The 22,462-nt window shown below is 43.4% G+C and overlaps 1 protein-coding gene across 2 annotated transcripts in view; it reads right to left on the bottom strand.

The window, feature by feature from the left end:
• GABRB3 (gamma-aminobutyric acid type A receptor subunit beta3) overlaps positions 1 to 22,462 on the bottom strand; it is a 153,953-nt gene that overhangs the window by 41,173 nt on the left and 90,318 nt on the right. For both annotated transcript variants that reach the window (XM_038760259.1, XM_038760261.1), the window contains exon 4: positions 5,224 to 5,444. In XM_038760259.1, the coding sequence (XP_038616187.1) occupies positions 5,224 to 5,444 (221 nt within the window). The remainder of the gene's footprint in view (positions 1 to 5,223; positions 5,445 to 22,462) is intronic.

Genomic DNA, 22,462 nt, shown 5'->3' with positions numbered 1-22,462 from the left:
CACACCTCAGAACTGAAGGAGGGTGATAAAAGGAAACAGTTTCGCATTTGTAGAAGTGATTAGATTTTTGGTTAAATGGCAGAGGACAAATTATTTTCTTCTCTAAGTGCAGCTTTATGGTCTGGCAGCTGCCATTGGAAGCTGATGTACACATTCAACAGGCCATTTGTGAAGTATTGTTTCATGAAGTTGCCACAAAGTTATCCAGAAAAATACTGGTTGATACAGGTTCATGAGTATCTATTGATGACATAGTGATATGGGGTACAGTAGTGGAGGAATGAGCGAAGACTTTTGAAAAACCTAATTTAAACTTTACAAAGCAGACAATGGAAGCCAAATAAAAGTAAATGCAATTTTAGAGTAAAGGAGATTTCCTATTTGGGCACCCAGAAGGGGTAGAAATGAATCCAAAGAGAAACCAGGTGATTGTCAGAAGGCAAGGAAAGGAACGGTTGTAGAAGAAAGTGGGGCTTTTTCACTTGTTTGGAAAGCAATTCCAAGTCTAGTTTGAGACACGAGTCATTTAAGGTCCTTATTGGAAAAAAAAGAGTGCAGTATAGTTGGGAAAAATATCATGAAAAAGAGTTTGACAGGTTGAATTCTTGATTTAAAGCCACCCACACTATTGAAATACCAAGAGAGAAACCAAAATCTACTTAGGTGTGTCCAAACATAGGATTGGAGGAGTGTTCATACAGAAATGTAGGTCAGAATGGAGTCCACTTGTAAACACATCTACATTATGACAATGATGGATAGAGTTTATGCTCAAAAAGAGAAAGAGGCTAAAGTACTTGACTTTGCAGGTAAAAATGCTCATATCTTTTAGAAAGGAAGGTCATTCATTGCAGAAATTGGTCTTGAACCATTCATAATTTTGTGCATACTTTTTTGGATTACAAAGGCTATTATTTCCCTAGAGTTTCCTGATCAATCAATCAATCAATCGTATTTATTGAGCGCTTACTGTGTGCAGAGTACTGTACTAAGCGCTTGGGAAGTACAAGTTGGCAACACATAGAGACAGTCCCTACCCAACAGTGGGCTCACAGTCTAGAAGGGGGAGACAGAGAACAAAGCCAAACATACTAACAAAATAAAATGAATAGCATAGATATGTACAAGTAAGATAAATAAATAGAGTAATAAATATGTACAAACATATATACATATATACAGGTGCTGTGGGGAAGGGAAGGAGGTAAGATGGGGGATGGAGGGGGGGCGAGGGGGAGAGGAAGGAAGGGGCTCAGTCTGGGAAGGCCTCCTGGAGGAGGCGAGCTCTCAGTAGGGCCTTGAAGGGAGGAAGAGAGCTAGCTTGGCGGATGGGCAAAGGGAGGGCATTACAGGCCCAGGGGATGACGTGGGCCGGGGGTCAATGGCGGGACAGGCGAGAACGAGGCACGGCGAGGAGATTAGTGGCAGAGGGACGGAGGGTGCAGGGTGGGCTGTAGAAGGAGAGAAGGGAGGTGAGGTAGGAGGGGGCGAGGTGATGGAGAGCCTTGAAGCCCAGGGTGAGGAGTTTCTGCCTGATGCGCAGATTGATTGGTAGCCACTGGAGATTTTTGAGGAGGGGAGTAACATGCCCAGAGCGTTTCTGGACAAAGACAATCCAGGCAGCAGCATGAAGTATGGATTGAAGTGGGGAGAGACACGAGGATGGGAGATCAGAGAGGAGGCTGATGCAGTAGTCCAGATGGGATAGGATGAGAGCTTGAACGAGCAGGGTAGCAGTTTGGATGGAGAGGAAAGGGTGGATTTTGGCAATGTTGCAGAGCTGAGACCGGCAGGTTTTGGTGATGGCTTGGATGTGAGGGGTGAATGAGAGAGCGGAGTCGAGGATGACACCAAGGTTGCGGGCTTGTGAGACGGGAAGGATGGTAGTGCCGTCAACAGTGATGGGAAAGTCAGGGAGAGGGCAGGGTTTGGGAGGGAAGACAAGGAGTTCAGTCTTGGACATGTTGAGGTTGAGGTGGCAGGCAGACATCCAGATGGAGATGTCCTGAAGGCAGGAGGAGATGCGAGCCTGGAGCGAGGGGGAGAGAGCAGGGGCAGAGATGTAGATCTGGGTGTCTTCAGCGTAGAGATGATAGTTGAAGCCGTGGGAACGAATGAGGTCACCAAGGGAGGGAGTGCAGATTGAGAACAGAAGGGGACCAAGCAGTGAACCTTGGGGAACCCCCACAGTAAGGGGATGGGAGGGGGAGGAGGAGCCTGCAAAAGAGACTGAGAATGAACGATGTGAATTTCTATTATACTCTAGGGAGACCATGATTTATCTCAGGTGTACGCCTTGAGCGGGTGATGAAAAATATAAAACCTTGAAGTTTAAATTGGATGTCATGAACATGCATTGTTAAATTACATCAACACATGAAATACCAAAGATTTCTTCAGAGGTTTCAAATCAGGACAATAACGGAAAAAGGTGAATGGAGTTGAGATGTGTCAGAATTAAGTACTTTTCAAAGGAAACTGAGTTATGGAAACTTACTATCCTAAATATTAGACTGGTGAACAAGAATACATAAGGGACAGTTGTCTGTAGAGAAATGGAAGAGTGAGCAATATTATGACTTGAAAAATAAATAGGATTTTGGAGAGAAAAGGGAAATATTGTGAAACATCAAAATATCAAATCACATAATAAACAACCAATGATTGTGGCTGTATGTAGAGAAATGTGAAAGAGTGAGTGACAGCATGACCTGACAAATTAATAGGGATTTTGGAGAGAACAGGGAAATTTTGTTAAACACATCAAAATAAGTCACATAATAGACAACCAATGATTGTGGCTGTTATTCTCATCCACAGTCAATAGTGGCAACTGAACTGTTTGTAAAATGGTTGTTATTGATCAGTGTTTATTTTACCTAGGAATTGAATACTGAAAAACACGATATCAAATGTTAAATCTACTTTGGCAGGACACTATGTGCGGTATCAAATTATGGCAAACACTGGGTAACAATTTAAGATAATGGCATTGGAATATGGTCCAGGACAAAGTAGAGTTAAGATTATTCAGTGGATCTTAGAAAAAGTAGGAAATTCAGGAAAGCCTGCTTATTATTAAATTAACAGGCTACATTATAGCAATACGATGGTTAAAGGCCATTATTAGGAAGCGATGTGGCCTTGTGGAAAGAACATGGGCCTGGGAGTCAGATGACCTGGGTTTTAAGCCTGGCTCTACCTCTGTTCAGCTGTGTGACCTTGGGCAAGTCACTTAACTTCTCTGTGCCTCAGTTACCTCATTGGTAAAATGGGGATTAAGACTATGAGCCCTACGTGGGACAGGGACTCTTGTATCTACCCTAGTGCTCAGTACAGTGTCTTGCACATAATAAGCACTTAACAAATACCTTAAAAAAAGCAGAGTCCCTTTGGGGGTGGATAGTAAGAACTAGCTACCAAGAAATCTTGACATGAATCCACTGTGTGATAAGGGGGAAGAGAATGAACAAATTAATCAATCAGTGGTATTTATTGAGTGCTTACTGCGTGCATTTATTCATTCATTCATTCAATCATATTTTTTGAACGCTTACTGTGTGTAGAGCACAGTTTTCAGTGCTTGGGAAGTACAATTCAGCAACAAATAGAGACAATCCCCATTCACAACAGAATCACAGTTTAGAAGTGGGGAGAGACTGCTGTACTAAGCATGTGGGAAAGTATAATACACTAAAGTTGTTAGACATAATTTCTTTCTACAAGGATTTGGCAGTCTTCACGGGAAACAGACTTTAAAACGAATTACCAGTTCAGAGTGTAAGAAATATATTTAAGTATCGAGAAGCAGCGTGGCTCAGTGGAAAGAGCATGGGCTTTGGAGTCAGAGGTCATGGGTTCAAACTCCGGCTCCACCAATTGTCAGCTGTGTGACTTTGGACAAGTCACTTAATTTCTCTGTGCCACAGTTACGTCATCTGTAAAATGGGGATGAAGACTGTGAGCCCCCCGTGGGACAACCTGACCATGCTGTAACCTACCCAGCACTTAGAAAAGTGCTTTGCACATAGTAAGTGCTTAATAAATGCCATTATTATTATTATTATTATTATTGTTGTGAGACTGGGGGGTTGGATGAATATAAAGTGTTTGAGGGATATGAATCTGAGTTCATAGGTGACATAGATTGGAGGACAGGAGGGGAAAGAAGAGCTTAAGGAAGGCCTTGTAGAGGAGATATGATTTTAGAAGGGCTTTGAAGATGGGGACTGGGGTGGTCTGTTGGATACGAAGGGTAGGAGAGTTCCAGGCCAGAGGGAAGACTTGGGCAACAGGTTATTTTTGGGATAAGGCAGATACAATGGGCAGCAGACCAATGTGTGAAATCCGGGCACAGAGGCATCGGGAAGACTGGGAAACCAAGAGGTCGACTGGGAAACAGCGAGAGGATGGCAAGGAAAAACACAGCAGTTCTGCAAAGGGCATTTGATCCATGGACAAACTGTGGAATGAGGTGCCATCTGAGAAGAGGTCATTTAATCCCCACCCACTAGCATGTATAGGATCTCACTGCCAAATAGATACCATTTAAAATTATATAGGTAATTTTTATATATATATAAAATGATGCATATAGAATTATTGAACTAAATTTGTGTGTATACATGTGCAGAAGCCAATATACATACACATGCATGTATGCATTTGTTTACACATGTAAGACATATATACACACACGAATGTGTATGTGTTGAGGGCAGGGACGTGTCGATTGGTTTCTGAGAGTTAATGCTCCCTCAAAGTGCCTAACTCACTCCTGAGTCCTGGAGTTTAACTAGCTCATTATTTTTCAAGGTACTCTGCATGAGAGGAGAAGTAACAAATCCAAAACTAAACAGCTTCATGAGAAACCTTTCCCAGCAGAACTTACCCTGCTTCACAGGTGCTTCTTAATGAGTCCCATTCCAACCCCATTGCTGTTTCCTAATTATTCCTGCTCCATCCCCATTGACGTTTCCTTATTATTCCCGCTCCACCCGCAATGATGTTTCCTAATGAGTCCCGCTCATCCCCATTGGTGACTCTCGCTCCATCTCCATTGGTGTTTCCTAATGAAACTCACTCCATCCCCACTGATGATTCCTAATTACTCCTACTCCATCCCCACTGGTGTTTCCTAATGAATCCCGCTCCCCACCCATTGCCATAGCTGCGTGGAAGGAGATTAAGCACATCTCCAAGCAGTTGGCCGCCCAGGCCCACCTGAGTCCATACAGCACAGTTCCATCAGGGTGGAGGCGGATCATGCGGTTCTTCACGGTCACTCCATGCACAAATGACTTCTTGTCGTTTAAGAAGTAGGTGTCGGGCACCCAGAGTTGATCCGCCACTCGATTGTCAAGCGTGAGATTGAGGGGAATCCCAGCGTAGGCCAGCCTCTTATCTCGCCAGTACTGCTGAAAATACATCGTCAAAGTGTAGTCCTGCCAGGGAAAACAAGCCACCATCAGTGTCCGAGTGACTGTGTCTCTGTCTGTTCCAGCATGCCTGGGTGAGCCCCTGGGACTTTTCCCTGTACACGAATAGGTTTCCCCGCCTTCTGCCCCATTGGTTCCTTGTGGACCATCTCTTCGGAGGCCTTGGCCTGGCCTGGCCCTCTGCAAAGCTCTCTGATCAAGGTGGGAGATGAGAAGAAAATAGGGGCAGCAGGAATATCCAAAGACGTTATTAGCCAGGGGAGAAGGGAGTCTCCAAGAACCACATCCTGGACCTGTCCCAAGCACCGCACAAGGATACAATCCGATAGGTCTTATTCAGTAATGACAACAGTACTTCTTAAGCGATTACTATGTGCCAAGCACTGTTCTAGGTACTGAGGTAGATACAAGTAATTCAGGTTGGACGCAGTCCCTGTTCCACAAGGGGCTCTCACTCTTATCCCCATTTTACAGATGAGGTAACTGAAGCACAGGAGAAGTTAAGTGATTTGTCCAAGGATACACTTCATTTAATCTTTCAATGGCATTTATTGAGCACTTATTGTGTGCAGAGCACCGTACTAAGCATTTGGGAAAGTACAATATAACAGTAAAAAGACATTCCCAGTCCACAACAACATTACATTCACACAGTAGACATGTGGCAGATCCGGGATTAGGACCCACATCCTTCTGACTCTCAGACCCATGCTCTACCCATTAAGCCATGCTGCTTCTCATTTCCAGAGGTTGTTCATTCACCCTCTGCTATTTAGGCCCCTGGCCTCTTTAGCTCTATTGTTGGCTGTCAGTGAAGTAATGGGGAAAGGCGTTTTCAGGCAGAAACTAGGATAATTGGCTGGCTTCAACCGCAAGTTTTCTCCTGTCTTGTTTGGGGAGATTACATAGGATACAAGGGTTGTAAATACAGACCTAAATCCCCACTGTACTCTAGTTTGTGACATGTTTGCTCCACACAACCCCGTTGTCTTGCACATTCTATTCAGACAAAAGGCACTTTAGAGATCTGTGTTTGATCTATGTTAAGTAAATGTCATTATCTAATGCAAAAGGCATTGGGCTTTAATCCCCCTATTCAAGTCAGTCAAAGTACATCAAAGGTGAAGGAGAAGAAGGGAGACATTTAAGTCAAAATAGAATTTGCAGGGTTATCTCAAAGTGAACATGAAATACTGGCACTAAATTTCAACCGTGTTATTGCAAAAGAGTGCTAAGAGTGTTAAGACTGTGAGCTTCTTGGGGGCAGGGATCATGACCAGCAATTCCATTTTATTGTACATTCCCAACCACTTAGTACAGCCCCCTGAACGGAGTAAGTGCACAGTAAATACCATTGATTGATAGACAACAGGGCACTGCTGTATTTTCTATGCCTTACAGAATGACTTTCCACAAAAGACTAATGGGAAGATAGTTCAAAATGACCACACCATTCGATCAATCAATTGTATTTATTGAACATACACTATGTGCAGAGCACTTTATTAAGTGCTCAGAGAATACAATACAACAGGATATAAACCCATCCTACTCCAATGTGAACAAGCTTTTCTCATGTCCTACTGTCTTCTTCCACAGCCTCTTCAAACAGAACCCTGGATTGAGGAGGCTGTCGGCTCAATTATCTGGCAAGAGGAATGAATCCAGAATGATTAAAAAGTCCCATGAAGGTGGGTACTGTGATTTGAGGATTCCAGATGCCAGTAAGTGGCAACTGTTCTCTAATAACTGACCTGGTTTAACTATTTATTTCACAGCTAGGATTGTTTTCTTTCTCATCAGTATTCTTACAGCACCCGGGCTCTCCCCAAGAGGGAAGACTGCTGATGAGGCTGAGGTGAAAGGGATGCAGGAAGGTCTGGAGATATGGCCAGAAACGGAGGGCCTAAACTGCAGAGAATTTGCAGGGTTCATGGACAATGAGATGGCCCCTCCCATACTCCCTCTGGACTGTCTCATCCAAGTCTGCAAAGGAAGGGCAGCATCTCCTGAACTGTACTTTCCAAGTGCTTAGTACAGTGCTCTGCACACAGTAAGTGCTCAATAAATATGACTGAATGAATGAATCTCCTGATCATGACTCAATTTCTGCATCAGCCTCCCAGCCTCCAGCTTCTCCCCTCTCAAGTCCATACTTAACTCTGGGGCTCAGCTCATTTTTCTTCAACATCACTTTGTGTGCTCCTCAAAAACCTCCAACTGTTACCCCAATGCTCTCTTCATCAAGCAGAAGCTCTTGCCTATAAGGCTTTAATCAACCAATCAATCAATCAATGGTGTTTATTGAATGCTACTATGTGCAGAGCACTGTACTAAGCACTTGAGATAGTACAGCATACTTCCCTGCCCATAATGAGCTTACAAGTCACACTCTTTCCCCTACTTCTCTTTATTCCTTTCTCTGTTGAACTCTGCTTCCACACTTCACTCCTCTAAACATGTGCCATGATCTCATCTATCCCACCTTAGACCCCAATCTCTTCACCTCCCTCCCGCCTGGAACTCTCTCCCCCTTCCCATCTGGCAGGCAACTACTTCCCCATCTCCAAATTCCTACTAAAATCTTCCTCTTCATGGAAGCCTTCCCTGGCTAATCTTTCATCTCACCTCCTTATTTTCCCACCTACTGTGTCACTTATGTACTTGTGTCTCCACCCTGCTAAACACTAGGTATTCCTCCCACCTCCTTTCCCAACCATACAACTTGGTTCCATATCTTTTAACCCTACTGTTTCCCCCAACCCGTAATTTATTTTAATCCGGTAAATGCTTAACAAATAGTATACAAAAACAGTGCTTACAGTCTCTAAGGGGAAACTAGAGGTAGTAGCACAGAGGTTATTCTGGGAGGAGATTCCTGGCTGGCCAATCTGTCCTGCGGTCAGGGAGTTGGACAAGGAGAAGGTGGCATGACAGCAGATCATACATGGTCTCTTCTGTTCCTCCTCTTCTCCTCTTCCTGCTCATTCCTTCTCTAACTCCCTCCCACTTTTCCCCCTCTTTTTTTCCCTCCTCTCCCTTTTCACCCTGCCACCTCATAGCCGCTCTCCAACTCTCTGCCCACTAAGCATTCTGTCCCAAGGATGTCCCATGCCTCAAAGCAGCGTGGCTCAGTGGAAAGAGCTTGGGCTTGGGAGTCAGAGGCCATGGGTTCTAATCCCTGCTCCGCCACTTATCAGCTGTCTGATTTTGGGCAAGTCACTTAACTTCTCTGTCCCTCAGTTACCTAATCTGGAAAATGGAGATTAAGACTCTGAGCCCCATGTGGGACAACCTGATTACTCTGTATCTCCCCCAGCGCTTAGAACAGTGATTGGCACATAGTAAGCACTTAACAAATACCAATATTATTATTATTATTATTAAGAGCTTACTGTGTGTGGAGCACCTTACTAAGATCTAGGGGAAAATACATAGTGGAAATTAAAGACAGATTCTGCTTTTGGGGGGGCTCACAATCTAAAAATAAAAATAATTGTGTTTTTTGATTAGTGCTTACTATGGTCCAAACATTATACTAAGCACTACGGTAGATACAAGATCATTAGGTCCCACATGGGCCTCACAGTCTAAGTAGGAGGGAGAACAGGTATTGAATCCCCATTTTGCAGATGAGCAAACTGAGGTGCAGAAAAGTGATGTGACTTTCCCAAAGTCACACAGCAGGCAAGTGGCATATTCTGAAAAATATCCCAGATCCTCTGACTCCCAGGTCCATGCTCTTTCCACTAGACCACACTGCTTCTCTAAAAATCACAATCTCAAACTGTGAGGCTGTCAAACTTCTAGGGCAGAGGGTAGTGCCAAAGGTTAGAGGGGCTCTATAAAATGTGGTAGTTCTATAAGATACATAGGTGTGGAGGAGAGAAAGATGTTTAGGGTAAGAAGGTGTGAAGGCAAAAAAGATGTTCTGGGTAGGTGTGTGTGAGTGGGAGAAAGATGCATGAGTTAAGTTAGCTGTAGGGGTAAAGGCTGTGGAGAAGTAAGGAACTGTTTCACATCTGGAGGCTACAAATTCTACTGGCCAGCAGCCCAAGTTGGGAGGAGCAGAGAGGACTGTGGCCTAATAATACCAGGGTGTGGGGCCGGGGTGTCCAATCTGATTATCTTGTATTTACCTCAGCATTTAGTGCAGTGCCTGGTGCTTAATAAGTAGCACAAAAACAAAGAAAAGAGGAGAAAAGCTGGCCCCTAGGGTCCAGGTGGAGCCCTTGGCTTTTGTTCCAGGGAAACCATGACTATATTAGCGTGCCACTATCCTTTCACTTTCCTGTCCCAGCCTCCACTGTGGGAGGAATTGAGGATGCCTCAAGGGATCCTGACCCCTAAAGCAGCTTAGACAACTAACACCACTTGAGCAGGTAATTGAATATCTAATTCTGCAAGAAAAGCTAAAGCTGTGGATTTAATTGCACTTCTTTGTTCTTCGTGACAATTCATTTGTTCATTGACAATTCAATGTTCATTTAATGAAGATTAAACAAGCTAGAACCATTTTATGTAGGCACCTTGGGTGCAGCAATGTTAGTGATGTTCTCACTGTTACTTGTAGAGAGGACCTCAGAAATATCTCAGTGGTCTCCCTCCACCCTGTAGGGTCAGCCTTCCTTCTGGGTCCAAGATGTCAGGATATGAATTGGAGGAAAAATATCTAGGCTGAAGGAGAAATCAAAATTGCTGAGGTTTAAACATGAAGGCTTATTCAGAATCAGAGATTGTGTCTTGCAGGATTAGGGTCAGTTTATAGTCATCTTTTGACATCTAGTATTCCTATAGCATCTCTCCTATGAATAGACGTCTTATCGTGGCAGGAGAGTTTGCGTACATTGACGAAGTTTAGAGCTAGGCCATACAGGGCTATCCATAATGGAAAGGTCTAAGCCAAAGCATCAGACATAGCCAATTCACCTGTGCTGGGCAGCCTCGGCATGGGAAAGAGTCAAAGATGGTTGATCCGACCTTGGCTTCACAAACTCCGTCCTCTCCTGGTTCTCCTCTTATCTCTCCAGTCGTTCATTCTCCGTCTCTTTTAGACTGTGAGCCCACTGTTGGGTAGGGACTGTCTCTATATGTTGCCAACTTGTACTTCCCAAGCACTTAGTACAGTGCTCTGCACACAGTAAGCGCTCAATAAATACGATTGATTGATTGATTGACCAAAGACAACTGCAGAGACTCAAGGTTTTACTGCACAGAAGGCGATGGTAAACCACTTCTGTATCTTTACTACGAAAACTCTTTGGGTACACATACCAGAACCATTTTATGGCAGAAGATGGAACGTTCTGGAGAAGATGTGTTCATGGAGTCGCTACGGATCGGAAATGACTCGACGGCATTTGGAGAATTCCTATAGCATGGGTGTGTTCTTATAGGACTTAGCTTTAAGGAAGCTTGCATTGTTGCACTGTGTGTCTGTCACTCAGCCTATGCCCATGGCTGTTTCTTCTGACAGCGCTCTGTACAGAATTAGAGAAGCAGCGTGGCTCAGTGGAACGAGCACGGGCTTCAGAGTCAGAGGTCATGGGTTCAAATCCCAGCTCCACCAATTGTCAGCTGTGTGACTTTGGGCAAGTAACTTAACTTCTCTGGGCCTCAGTTACCTCATCTGTAAAATAGGGATTAAGACTGTGAACCCCCCGTGGGACAACCTGATCAACTTGTAACCTCCCCAGCATTTAGAACAGTGCTTTGCACATAGTAAGTGCTTAATAAATGCCATTATTATTATTATTAATTCAGACAGAAGTGTAGTACTAGAAAAGATTCTGCTGTTGGAGGGGATCAATCCAAAATGTAGAGTGAAACACATGCTATGACACAACAGAGTGTACAGTTCTAAATGCCTTAATAATCCTTAAGCTTCATGGTAGGCATAGAGTAGTTCTTTAGAAAGTGCATACACACATACTTGTACATGCAGACATGTACACAAACACATATGTGTACATACTATATAACATCTGCATGTATAGATCAATGCATACATAATGCTTCCACAGCTGAATATGCATATACACACACACACTCATATAAACACCATCTTTAATTAGCTAAGCTGAATCTTATATTTTTAATGAAAACTGAGATACTCGGACTTCATCCCAAGTTTTCCCTCTTCAATCATGAAAACAGTGTGTGTATGTGTCGGGGGCTTTAACCCCCAACACCCCCAAGCATTTTGGAACAGCTAAAAATAACGTGTTCCCGAAATACAGCACACTCAAGTTATATGTTTACTACTCCCCAAAGGCAAAATATCAGCATTTCAGAACAGAACATCCTGAATACCCTTAAAATGCAACTCATTTTTATTAATTGATAGCTCAAGCAACCCATCTCCTTTCAATCCAGACAGGCTGAAAGGAAATATGAGTGAGAGAGTTTTCCCCTGGTTATGTCAATTTGGGTTTTTTACATTCAAATGAAAACAATAAATTTGGAAATGGAAATATGGCTCATTACTTGATGCAATTAGGGAGATTCTTCAGAAAGCAAAGAAAACAAATAAACTCAAGCCCAAGCAGTGATACGATCTCAAGACTAAATTTAAAATCTTGAACTGCAGCTGGGAAAGCCACAGGGTCTCTCTGTGTCTATCTTCCAGCGAGTTTCTGATCCACAGCCCCCGTGGGAGGTTGCTTATATCCCTTGGAATGGTATTTTCCTGCCCATCCGTTCATAAGGGAAATTTGTCCAGTGGGGAATCCTAGTTTGTGACATCAAGAGATGGAAATGGAAACCTCTGACCCAGGTCTTCAGCAGCCATTTTTTTTTCCTTTTAATCGTCTTAGTTAAGCACTCTAGTAAGCGCTGGGATACATACAAGCTAATGGACACAGTCCGTTTCCCACATGGGGCTCACAGTCTTAATGTCCATTTTACAGATGAGATAACTGAGGCACAGAGTTGTTAAGTGACTTGCCCAAGATCACACGACAGACAAGTGGCAGACCTGGGATTAGAACCCAGTTCCTTCTGACTCCCAGGCCTGGGCCATTCTGCTTCACGCCGCTGCCTTTCTCCAGATAACTCCCACCAACCCTCAATACAAGGACCGCAGATCTGAAATCTCGAACGATGGAGTTCTGAGAGAAGGCTAGTTGAGGTCCACTGCTAGGATACGAAGGAATTATTCTACAATTAGTCTACCGAAAAATGAATATTTTATCAAAAATCCAATCCATAAACCAAGACTGCACATCCTAACTCCTGAAGCTCACTGCCATCAGATTCAGCATCTCTGTGACACAACCATGGATTGGTGAGACATTTTTGTGCCTCACTATAAGACTGACACAGGTAAAGCCACTGGTTAAGTGCTTACTATGTGCCAAGCGCTGTACTAAGCACTTGGATAGGCACAAGATAATTAGGTTATACAGTCCCTCTCCCACATAAGAATCACACAGGCTAAATTGGAGGAAGAATCCCTCCTACTTATCTGTTGTGTGATCTTAGGCAAGTCACTTTACTTCTCTCTGCCTCAGTCCCCTCATCTGCAAAATAGTGATTCAATACCTGTTTTCCCTCCTGCTTAGACTGTGACCCCCATGTGGGACCCGATTATCTTGTCTCTACAATTAGTAAAGTGCTTGGCTTATAGTAAGCACTTAACAGTGGCCACAGTTATTTTTAGTACTGCTTAATCCCCATTTTATAGATGAGGTAACTGAGGCAGAAAGAAGTTAGGTGACATCCCCAGGGTCACACAGCAGACAACTTGAAGCAGCGTGGCTTAGTGGAAAGAGCACGGGCTTGGGAGTCAGAGGCTGTGGGTTCTAATCCCGGCTCAGCCACTTGTTAGCTGTGTGACTTTGGGCAAGTCACTTAACTTCTCTGTGCCTCAGTCACCTCAACTGTAAAATGGGGATTAAGACTGTGAGCCCCATGTGGGACAACCTAATTGCCTTGTATCTACCCCAGAGCTTAGAACAGTGCTCGGCACATAGTAAGCGCTTAACAAATACCAAAAAAAAAAACCTGGCAGAGCTGGGATTAGAACCCAGGCCCACGCTCTTTCCACTAGACCAAGATGCTTCTCTTTATTTGGAAATATTGTCCAAATGCTACTAGAAATAAGCAGTTTCCAAAGGCAGAGCAAGCAGTTTGGTGGCCTATTAGACTGTAGACTATGGACTGTAAGCTCGTTGTGGGCAGGGAATGTGTCCGTTACATTGTACTCCCCTGACAAACTTATGTTTGTTGAGAAGGGAAAGGGGCCTCCACCACTGGTCCAACTTGAGTATGAGTTGAGTGGTGATGGCTCAACTTTTGAGTTGAGTGGTGATGGCTCGCACCAAGTAGCAAGGTGTAGTGGATAGAACATGGGCCTGGGAGTTAGGAGGTCATGGGTTTGAATCTAGACTCCACCACCTGTCTGCTGTGTGACCTTGGGCAAGTCACTTTGCTTCTCTGGGCCTCAGTTACCTCATCTGTAAAATGGAGATTGAGACTGTGAGCCCTATGTGGAACAGGGATGCTATCCAACCTGATTGACTTGTATCCACCCCAGTGCTTAGTACACTGCCTGGCAAATAGTAAGTACTTAACAAATTTGTTATTATTCACATCCTCTCACTTGGTTCCTTTGTGATCAGCAAAATAGCTGATTGTGGTCAGGAAGGCCATCTGTGGATATGGGGCAGAGTAGATCGAGGATCATTACCTGAGGAGCGGTAACAGAATATTAAAGGCCAATAGGGAAGATGGACAAAAGGCACAGGAGTCCTATTAAGCAACCTATTTGGATTTAGGGAGAGAGAAGAAGATCAGGTGTTAGGGAGATCTAGAAATTCAGAGGTCCAAGTGTGCTTTAGCAATTCCAGTAAGCTTCCTTCTGCTGGAAAAAGGGAAAATGAGGGTGACATAACCTCACACCTCAACCAGTAGGGTGCTTTGCTCTAGGCTTCTGCCCAGGTCAGGTGTCAAATATACCCCAGCCTGAACCTTGAGTCCCTCATTCCCTTCCTCTGATTGGAAGAGGTAAATCCAACCTCTCCATTCACACGAACAATTCCACTCAGCTCCTAGGATGTCCAAGGCAATGCTCTTTTCTCAAAAAGCAACTAATAGAAACAGCCACGCTAAACCCAGGCCAGAAAGCCCAGGCCTTGGCCACAGTGACAGACCACACGAGGTTATTCAGCTCATTTCATGAACTGAACTCAGAGATCTACTTGTAATTACTATCCACTGCAAACCCCAAGTGCAAAAGTCACGGCATAATGAAATGCTGCCTAGAGAACCAAGTGGTGAGCGGTCATCTCCTCAGGACTGTAAACTCGCTGTGAGAAGAGAAAGTGTCTCTTTATTGTTATATTGTACTCTCCCAAGAGCTTAGTACAGTGCTCTGCTCGTAGTAAGTGCTCAATAAATACAATTGACTGACTGACTTTTAAGATTTTTGCCACCCGAGTTATTTTATCTGATTCACAAATAGTCCAGGTAGGAATTGGCCGGCAAGTCTGGGGCATGGGAGAGCATGTGCCTGGGACCCTAGCCACGCTGTGGCCACCTCACGCAACCACAGTGACCCTAAAGGGCCCAGTCAACAGTTTTCATTCATTCATTCAATCATATTACTGAGCACTTATTGTGTGCAGAGCAGTGTACACTTGGAGAGTACACTTGTACACTTGGGAGAGTACAAGTTTTCCCCTCTCTCTTGTCCAACACCTCCCAGGCCCATCTCAAAAGCCCTAAGGAGAAAGAAGGAAGAACAGCCTCTCACGCCCACACTCCCAGAGACTGTCACACAAAGGCTCAAACACAAACAGAAACTGTAACTGTCACACAAAGGAACACACACACACACATGGACAGAGACTGTGACATAAAGCCACATCTATTCAAAGAGTCACTCACGCAAAGCCACCCACACTCACAAAGAATGCCACAGGAAGACATACATACATGCACACCCTTCAAGAGATTCCCCCTTAATGATTTCTTCACTGGGGAGTGGAGCAAAAGCAGTGAAAAAATGTGGAAGAAGCACAGTTGCTATGACAACACTCTACAAGCCCAACCAGTGAAGTGCAGAAAGTTGATTAGCCAACAGAGGCCTCACCAGCATAGATCTTGCAGGGCAGCAGTAGGGGCACAGCATAACTGTTGCTTTTCTTAACTTCTATGCCATGACTGCCGCAGTCTGCTTGGCTCTATGAAAAGCACGTTTGGGTAGAAGAGGATATTAATCTGTCATTGGAGGCGGAGGTTGGGGGCTGTGTGTGAATGCATGTCAGTGTGTTTGAGGGTGCCAAAATGTTTGTCTGGATGTCTCTTATCTCTGACTCCCCAGAATAGTAATGTAACTTGCATCCTCTGGTGAAAATGCCACCTAAAAGATATGATCTGTGCAGCAAAGTAGGGGTAGAAGCAATGGGAAGCAGTGTGGCCTAGTGGAAACATCATGGGTCTGCAAAGCAGAGGACCTGGGTTCTAGACTTGGCACTGCAACTTGTCTGCTGTGTAAACTTGGGCAAGTCACTTAACTTCTCTCTGCTCAGTTTCCTTTTGTGTAAAAGGAAAGTCCCTTCTAGACTGTGAGCCCATTGTTGGGTAGGGACCATCTCTATATGCTGCCAATTTGTACTTCCCAAGCGCTTAGTACAGTGCTCTGCAGTAAGTGCTCAATAAATATGATTGAATGAATGAATAAATAAAATAAATAAAATAGGAATTAGATCCTACTCTCTCCTACCTGAACTGTGAGCCTCATGTGGGATAGGGACTGTGTCCAATCTGATCATCTTGGACTTGCCCCCACGTTTAGTATAGTGTTTGACTTATAGCAGGCACTTGACAAGTACCATAATGATTTTCATTATTATCACAGGAAGCAACATCAAGACCTCCTTACTAAGTTCTCTAACCTCAAATTGGGTTGCTCTGAGGAATTCAGCAGTATCCTTGGGCTACTACACGGTGACCTGGTCAATAGAGCCAAAGTCGATTGGTCCTTTCCAATACCACTGGGGTTATGTAAGGCTTTAGGGCAGTTCTAGGATCTTCAATACAGCCTCTACAGCCACTCAGTATGATGAAATTAAGGATCTGGAAACTTGACATAGAATCCCCTTCCTATTTATAGTAATGTCTGTCTCCTCTAGACTGCAAGCTCATTGTGGGCAGGGAATGTGTCTACCAACTATTAGTACTGTGCTTTGCACACAGTAAGAGCTCAATAAATACAATGATGATGATGACGATGATGATGATGATGACTACTCCCGCTTAACAGTTAACACACATCTTCAAGATCCTTTAAGACAGTTGTCCAGGAATCGCTGAAAACATGTGAATCATTATGAATTGCTTCATAGATTCAGCACATTACTATGGATAGATAATAAGTCTGAAGAAGATTGAAGTTCTGGGCAAGGTTAGGCCCGCGAAAGCCTACACTTATTCAAAGATTTTCATGGGCAAAACATTTCTTCATGCCAGTGTGGTACAGTATCCAATGATGTCAAGAGGGACAAACAGGCAGAGAGCAGAATAAAAAGGTCAGCTTGGATTTTGGAAGACTGATGGAACGTGGTGTCAGTGAGGTATCAAGCTTCAGGTTTCTAAAGTTGTATTCTAAAGATCTATATGTTAACAACTTGTACTTCCCAAGCACTTAGTACAGTGCTCTGCACACAGTAAGTGCTCAATAAATACTATTGATTGATTGATTGATGTATTGATAGCCAGCCTTCCATAGAGCTGTGAGCCAGAAGATAACACCTGGGGACTTGAGCAGTATCATCTTCCTAAGATATAGCAGTCAATATCAATAACATGAGACCCTTGTAGGACAGAAACCATGCCAGGATTGCTTATCCTCTATATATCACAGCATTTAGAACAGCACTTGAAGTAAACAATCAATAACCGTAACAACCTCACCAGTAACAATTAGAAAAAGATGGCATTTTGAGTTCTTACAGAGTACCATCCTAGTGCTTGGGAAAGTAGCCAAGAAATCCCCAATTCATGCTGTTCTCCTGAGTTGGAACTCCACAGAAGCCATCAGACCAAAGCCCTCCTTCAAATCCAAAGCCCTTCTGATAACCCACATCCTCCAGTAGGCCTTTCCCAGTTGATTCCCAGCATCCCAAGTCATATGACCTCATCAGCTATCTCTAGCATATCAGATCCTACTCATACTCCCATCCTCAGTACAAAGGTATATACCTTCATTCATTTGTGCATTCGATTATATATTTTGATAAATAATAATAATAATGATGGCATTTGTTAAGTGCTTACTTTGTGCAAAGCACTGTTCTAAGTGCTGGAGGGGATACAGGTGATCAGGTTGTACCACGGGGGGCTCACAGTCTTAATCCCTATTTCACAGATGAGGTAACCGGCACAGAGAAGTTAAGTGACTTACCCAAGGTCACACAGCAGACAAGTGGCTGAGGCGGGATTAGAACGCACGTCCTCTGACTCCCAAGCCTGCACTCTTTCCACTGAGCCACACTGCTACCATTATTACTACTACTTCTATTACTATTACTAGTGCTTCTGCTTTTCTACTACTACTACTACAATTACTACTATTCTCTGCCTTCAATATTCTTATAATCAAACTGAGAAGACAGACATCCTCAATTATTTAAAAGCAGTGTTGGTGGGAGGAAGATCAAGTATCAACTAGGTAGTACAGTGAATATGCTTGGATGAAATATTAGAATAAAGCAGAATGAATCGTTCGATGAAAAAATTCATATACATATATGCATAAGTGAAATTGATAGGTATTTAGAAGTCCTCAGACTTGGAACACAATTGGTTTCTGGAAACAGTACTTCAAGTCAAAACCTTGTAAACCAGAGTAAATTTTCCCATAAGAACATTGCTAGAAATGGAGGATTGGTTCTTGAATCAATCCTCAGATACTTATTTTTACCTACTTAACCAAGAATTGTGTACGCAATCAATTATAGATGACAAATCATTCATGAAAATGATAATGTAAATAGCAATTGTATGGACATGAAAATCAGATCAAAAGCTACATACAGCACGTTAAGAAATATAGTACCTTACTTCACTGTATCATTCTCCTTTCAAATGATCTAAAACACACTGGGAAATTTAAATCCCCCCTTTTTTTTCCACCAAAAATGTACTCACGGGTGGTCTGATTGGATGGCATTTCCAGGAAGTTTTGAGATGATTTGGAGGGTTTTCTGTAAGCGTTCTTGGCTTGAGTTCTCTCTGCAATCGCGGCTGTTGGCTTTTCTGGAATCTGGCCAGCAATTTGGCAGATTCTGCCACTATCGCCAGCTCCTTCCCTGGACTGAATCCCCGGGGCTCAGGGATAGACTGAGGCAGAAGCCCAGGAGGCCAAGCGGCTGCGGAAGAGGACAAGGCTAAGCAAAATCTCGGCAGACACTCAGGTGATGTTGCTGCTTCTCTTGCCACCAACATGCCCATTACCACCATTGCCAGCTCTCTCCCCTCTCCCCTATTAACATCCCTAAAGGGTGGGGCTAGCAGCAGAAGCAGGAACCACATAATAATAATAATAATGTTGGTATTTGTTAAGCGCTTACTATATGCAAGCACTGCTAAGCACTGGGGTAGATAAAAGGTCATTAGGTTGTCCCACGTGGGGCTCACAGTCTTCATCCCCATTTTACAGATGAGGGAACTGAGGGCCAGAGAAGTGAAGTGACTTGCCCAAAGTCACACAGCTGACAAGTGGCAGAGCCGGGATTAGAACCCATGACCTCTGACTCCCAAGCCCGGGCTCTTTCCACTGAGCCATGCTGCTTCCCTGCAGCATGCATGCAGAAGGTCTGTTGGATGGGCCAGGGTAGGACAATAGCAGCAGGAGAATGAACTAAAATGGGGTCCATGCAAGGCAGAAAAGGCTGAATGAACAATTTAACGATGCAACAAAGCCTGGTCTCAAAGAGAGTAGAATAGCATTGGGCTGTTTGGGACAGAAATTCCGTAGATAAAACAGCCTGGTAGAGAGCAACTGGTCAGGAGAGCGTCTCGCTCCTTAGAGCTAAGATTTCATGAAAATCAAAATTCCAAGAGGCAGGCATTATGGGGCAACCTGGTTAGCCTGGCAGAAAATAACTTTAAGGGCAGTGCAGGCGATGCAGAAGATTTTGCCAGTCACACATTCATCTTTTTCAGTCACATAAAGAGAGGATCTTGCTCTCACCATCCTTCATCTTTGAAGAGGAAGAAAACATGGACATGCCACCCTAGGACACGGATCTCATCTTTACTTTAATGTTTGCCCCAAGTATCTGTGACAGGGTCATGTGCTGCACTATGCATTCACACTACCTAACCTGCACACCATATATTAGTCAATCAAATCAATGACTGTCACTTATTGGGTGTTTACTTTGTGCAGAACACTGTATTAAGCACTTGATCCAATCCAGTTGTATTTATTGTTTACTGTGTGCAAAGTACTGAGCTAAGCACTTGTGAGAATACAATAGAACACTATGGCAGACACATTCCCTACCCACAATGAGCTCAGAGCACAATAGATGAAATACTTGGAGCTTGCAATCTCCTGGATGCAGATTCTCTGCACACAGACAACCACTGCAGTATTCTGTTCTCATTTAGCTGCTATTGATTCAGATGGATAGTAAAAAAAAAAAAAAAAACAGGAAATCATCTGGTCAGTCTCTTTGCCTTGTTCATTATTTGGACACATTTTAGTTTAATACTGACCTCAGTCAACAACAGTTCCATCAATCCTACTGCCGACATAACCGCAAAATTCAATTTCTGCTAACTAGTGATTCTTATTTAAGTCTAAACTTATCAGGGTGCATTTTGTTCTATTTCTACAGATAGTTACCAAAGGTAGTTACCAACTACCAGATAGTATTTCACTGATTCTAGCTTGACATCAAAAATGATGGTACATATGTTTTTTTGACTGGTATTTGTTAAGCATTTGTTATGTGCCCAATGCTGTGTTAAGCAGTGGTGTAGATATAAGCTAATCAGGTAGGACACAGTCCATATCCCAACTAAGGCTCACAGTCTTAATCGCCATTTAACAGATGAGATAACTGAGACACAGAGAAGTGAAGTGACTTGTCCAAAGTCACACAGCAGACAAGTGGCAGAACTGGAATTAGAACCCAGGTCCTCAGACTCCCAGGCCCGTGGTCTTTCCACTAGGCCACGTTGTTTCAATATTTCTTTAAATGACAGTTAAGGGAAATTTAAATCTTGAAATATCTTGCTACAGTTTAATAGCCTACAATTATATTGCCTACAATACCAGACAAATTGTATTTTAATTGGAACGTACACACAACCTCTCCAGATGTAAAAACAGAGCCTTGTTCTGAACAATGCTCAATGTTTAAGAGGAATTCCAGTGACAGAAAATATTTTAGAAAACCATCTCTTAATCTTAATTGACTCCATTATCTGATGAATGGAGCTAGTTAGTATAAATTCAATGATAGAAAAAAAGAGACGATTCTTTAGTCGCACGCTAATCTTGTATCCACCCCAGAGCTTAGTATAATGCTTAGCACAGAGTAATTGTTTAACCAATACCAAAATTATTATTATTATTGTTATTGTTATTATTATTGTTAGATATTTTCCTCTTTCACATCCCTTTTCAAATGATGCCAAAAGAAATTAAAAGATCATAATGAGTTCAATGTCCTTTAGGGTTCCAATACATTACTACAGATTTTTGCTCATTTGTGTGGGTAAAACTGGAGAGATTGAGATATGCCCAGCAATCCCAACCAAATCCCATGCAAGCAAAGGCCATTTCTGGGTACCCTGAAACACTGTAGCATTTACTACACTCTGTGCTTGGTACTATTTTCATTCTTGCCTCTGTTCTGTTCTCCGAGCTTCTCGTCCGAAAATGACCCAATTCCAATCACCACAGGTCAATGTTGAGAATCAGCATGGCCTAGCGGACAGCACAGGCCTGGGAGTCAAAGCACCAGGGACCTAATTCTGGATCTCTCATTTTCTTTTAATGGCATTTGTTAAGTACTTACTATTTGTCACGCACTATATGAAGAGCTGAGGTAGATACAGGCTGATCAGGTTGGACAGAGTGCATGCCCCACGTGGGGCTCACAGTCTTAATCCCCTTTCTGCAGATGAGGTAACTGAGTCACAGAGAAGTTAAGTGACTTGCCCAAGGTCACATAGCAGGTGAGTGGTGGATCCAGGATTAGAACCCATGTCCTCTGCTTCTCATATGTCTGCTCTGCGACTTTGGGCAAGACACTATCTTATTTGTTCCTCAGTTAATCCATCTGTCAACGGGGTTTAAATCCCACTGCCTCCTCCTTAGACTTTGAGCCCCATACTGTGTCCAACCTGATTACTCATTCGATCATTCATTCAATTGTATTTATTGAACACGTACTGTGTGCAGAACACTGTACTGAGCACTTGGGAAAGTACAATACAGCAATAAAGACAGACAATCCCTACCCACACTGAGCTCATAGTCTAGAGGTGGGAAGGCAGACAACAGTACAAGTAAACAGACAACAATATAAATAAAATTACACACACACACACACACACACACACACACACACACACACACACACACGTAAGTGCTGTGCTGTGGGGCGGAGAGAGGCCGAAGGGCAAAAGGAACAAGTCAGGGTGACATGGAAGGGAGTGGGAGATGAGGAAAAGTGGGGCTTAGCTTGGGAAGGCCTCTTGGAGGAGATGTGCCTTCAAAAGGGCGTTGAAGTAGAGGAGAGTAATTGGCGGATTTGAGGAGGGAGGGCATTCCAGGCCAGAGGTAGGACATGGGATTATCCTGTATCTAGCACACTGCTTGGAATATAGTAAGCATTTAATAAATACCCCAAAATAGTGGGCTTGCCTTCTGCAGCTGTTTCTCAAATATCCACAGATTTCGACCATCAGGTGATGTATTCTTTCACTGCATCTTTAAAACATCCCTCCTGTCTTTCCTTTTCAGTTCATCAGCTAGTGGTCCAGCTGCATTTCTGGGCCAT

This window comes from Tachyglossus aculeatus, chromosome 18 (genome assembly GCF_015852505.1).
Source record: "Tachyglossus aculeatus isolate mTacAcu1 chromosome 18, mTacAcu1.pri, whole genome shotgun sequence".
Lineage (NCBI taxonomy): Eukaryota > Metazoa > Chordata > Mammalia > Monotremata > Tachyglossidae > Tachyglossus > Tachyglossus aculeatus.
This window is presented reverse-complemented; position numbering and strand designations above follow the sequence as displayed.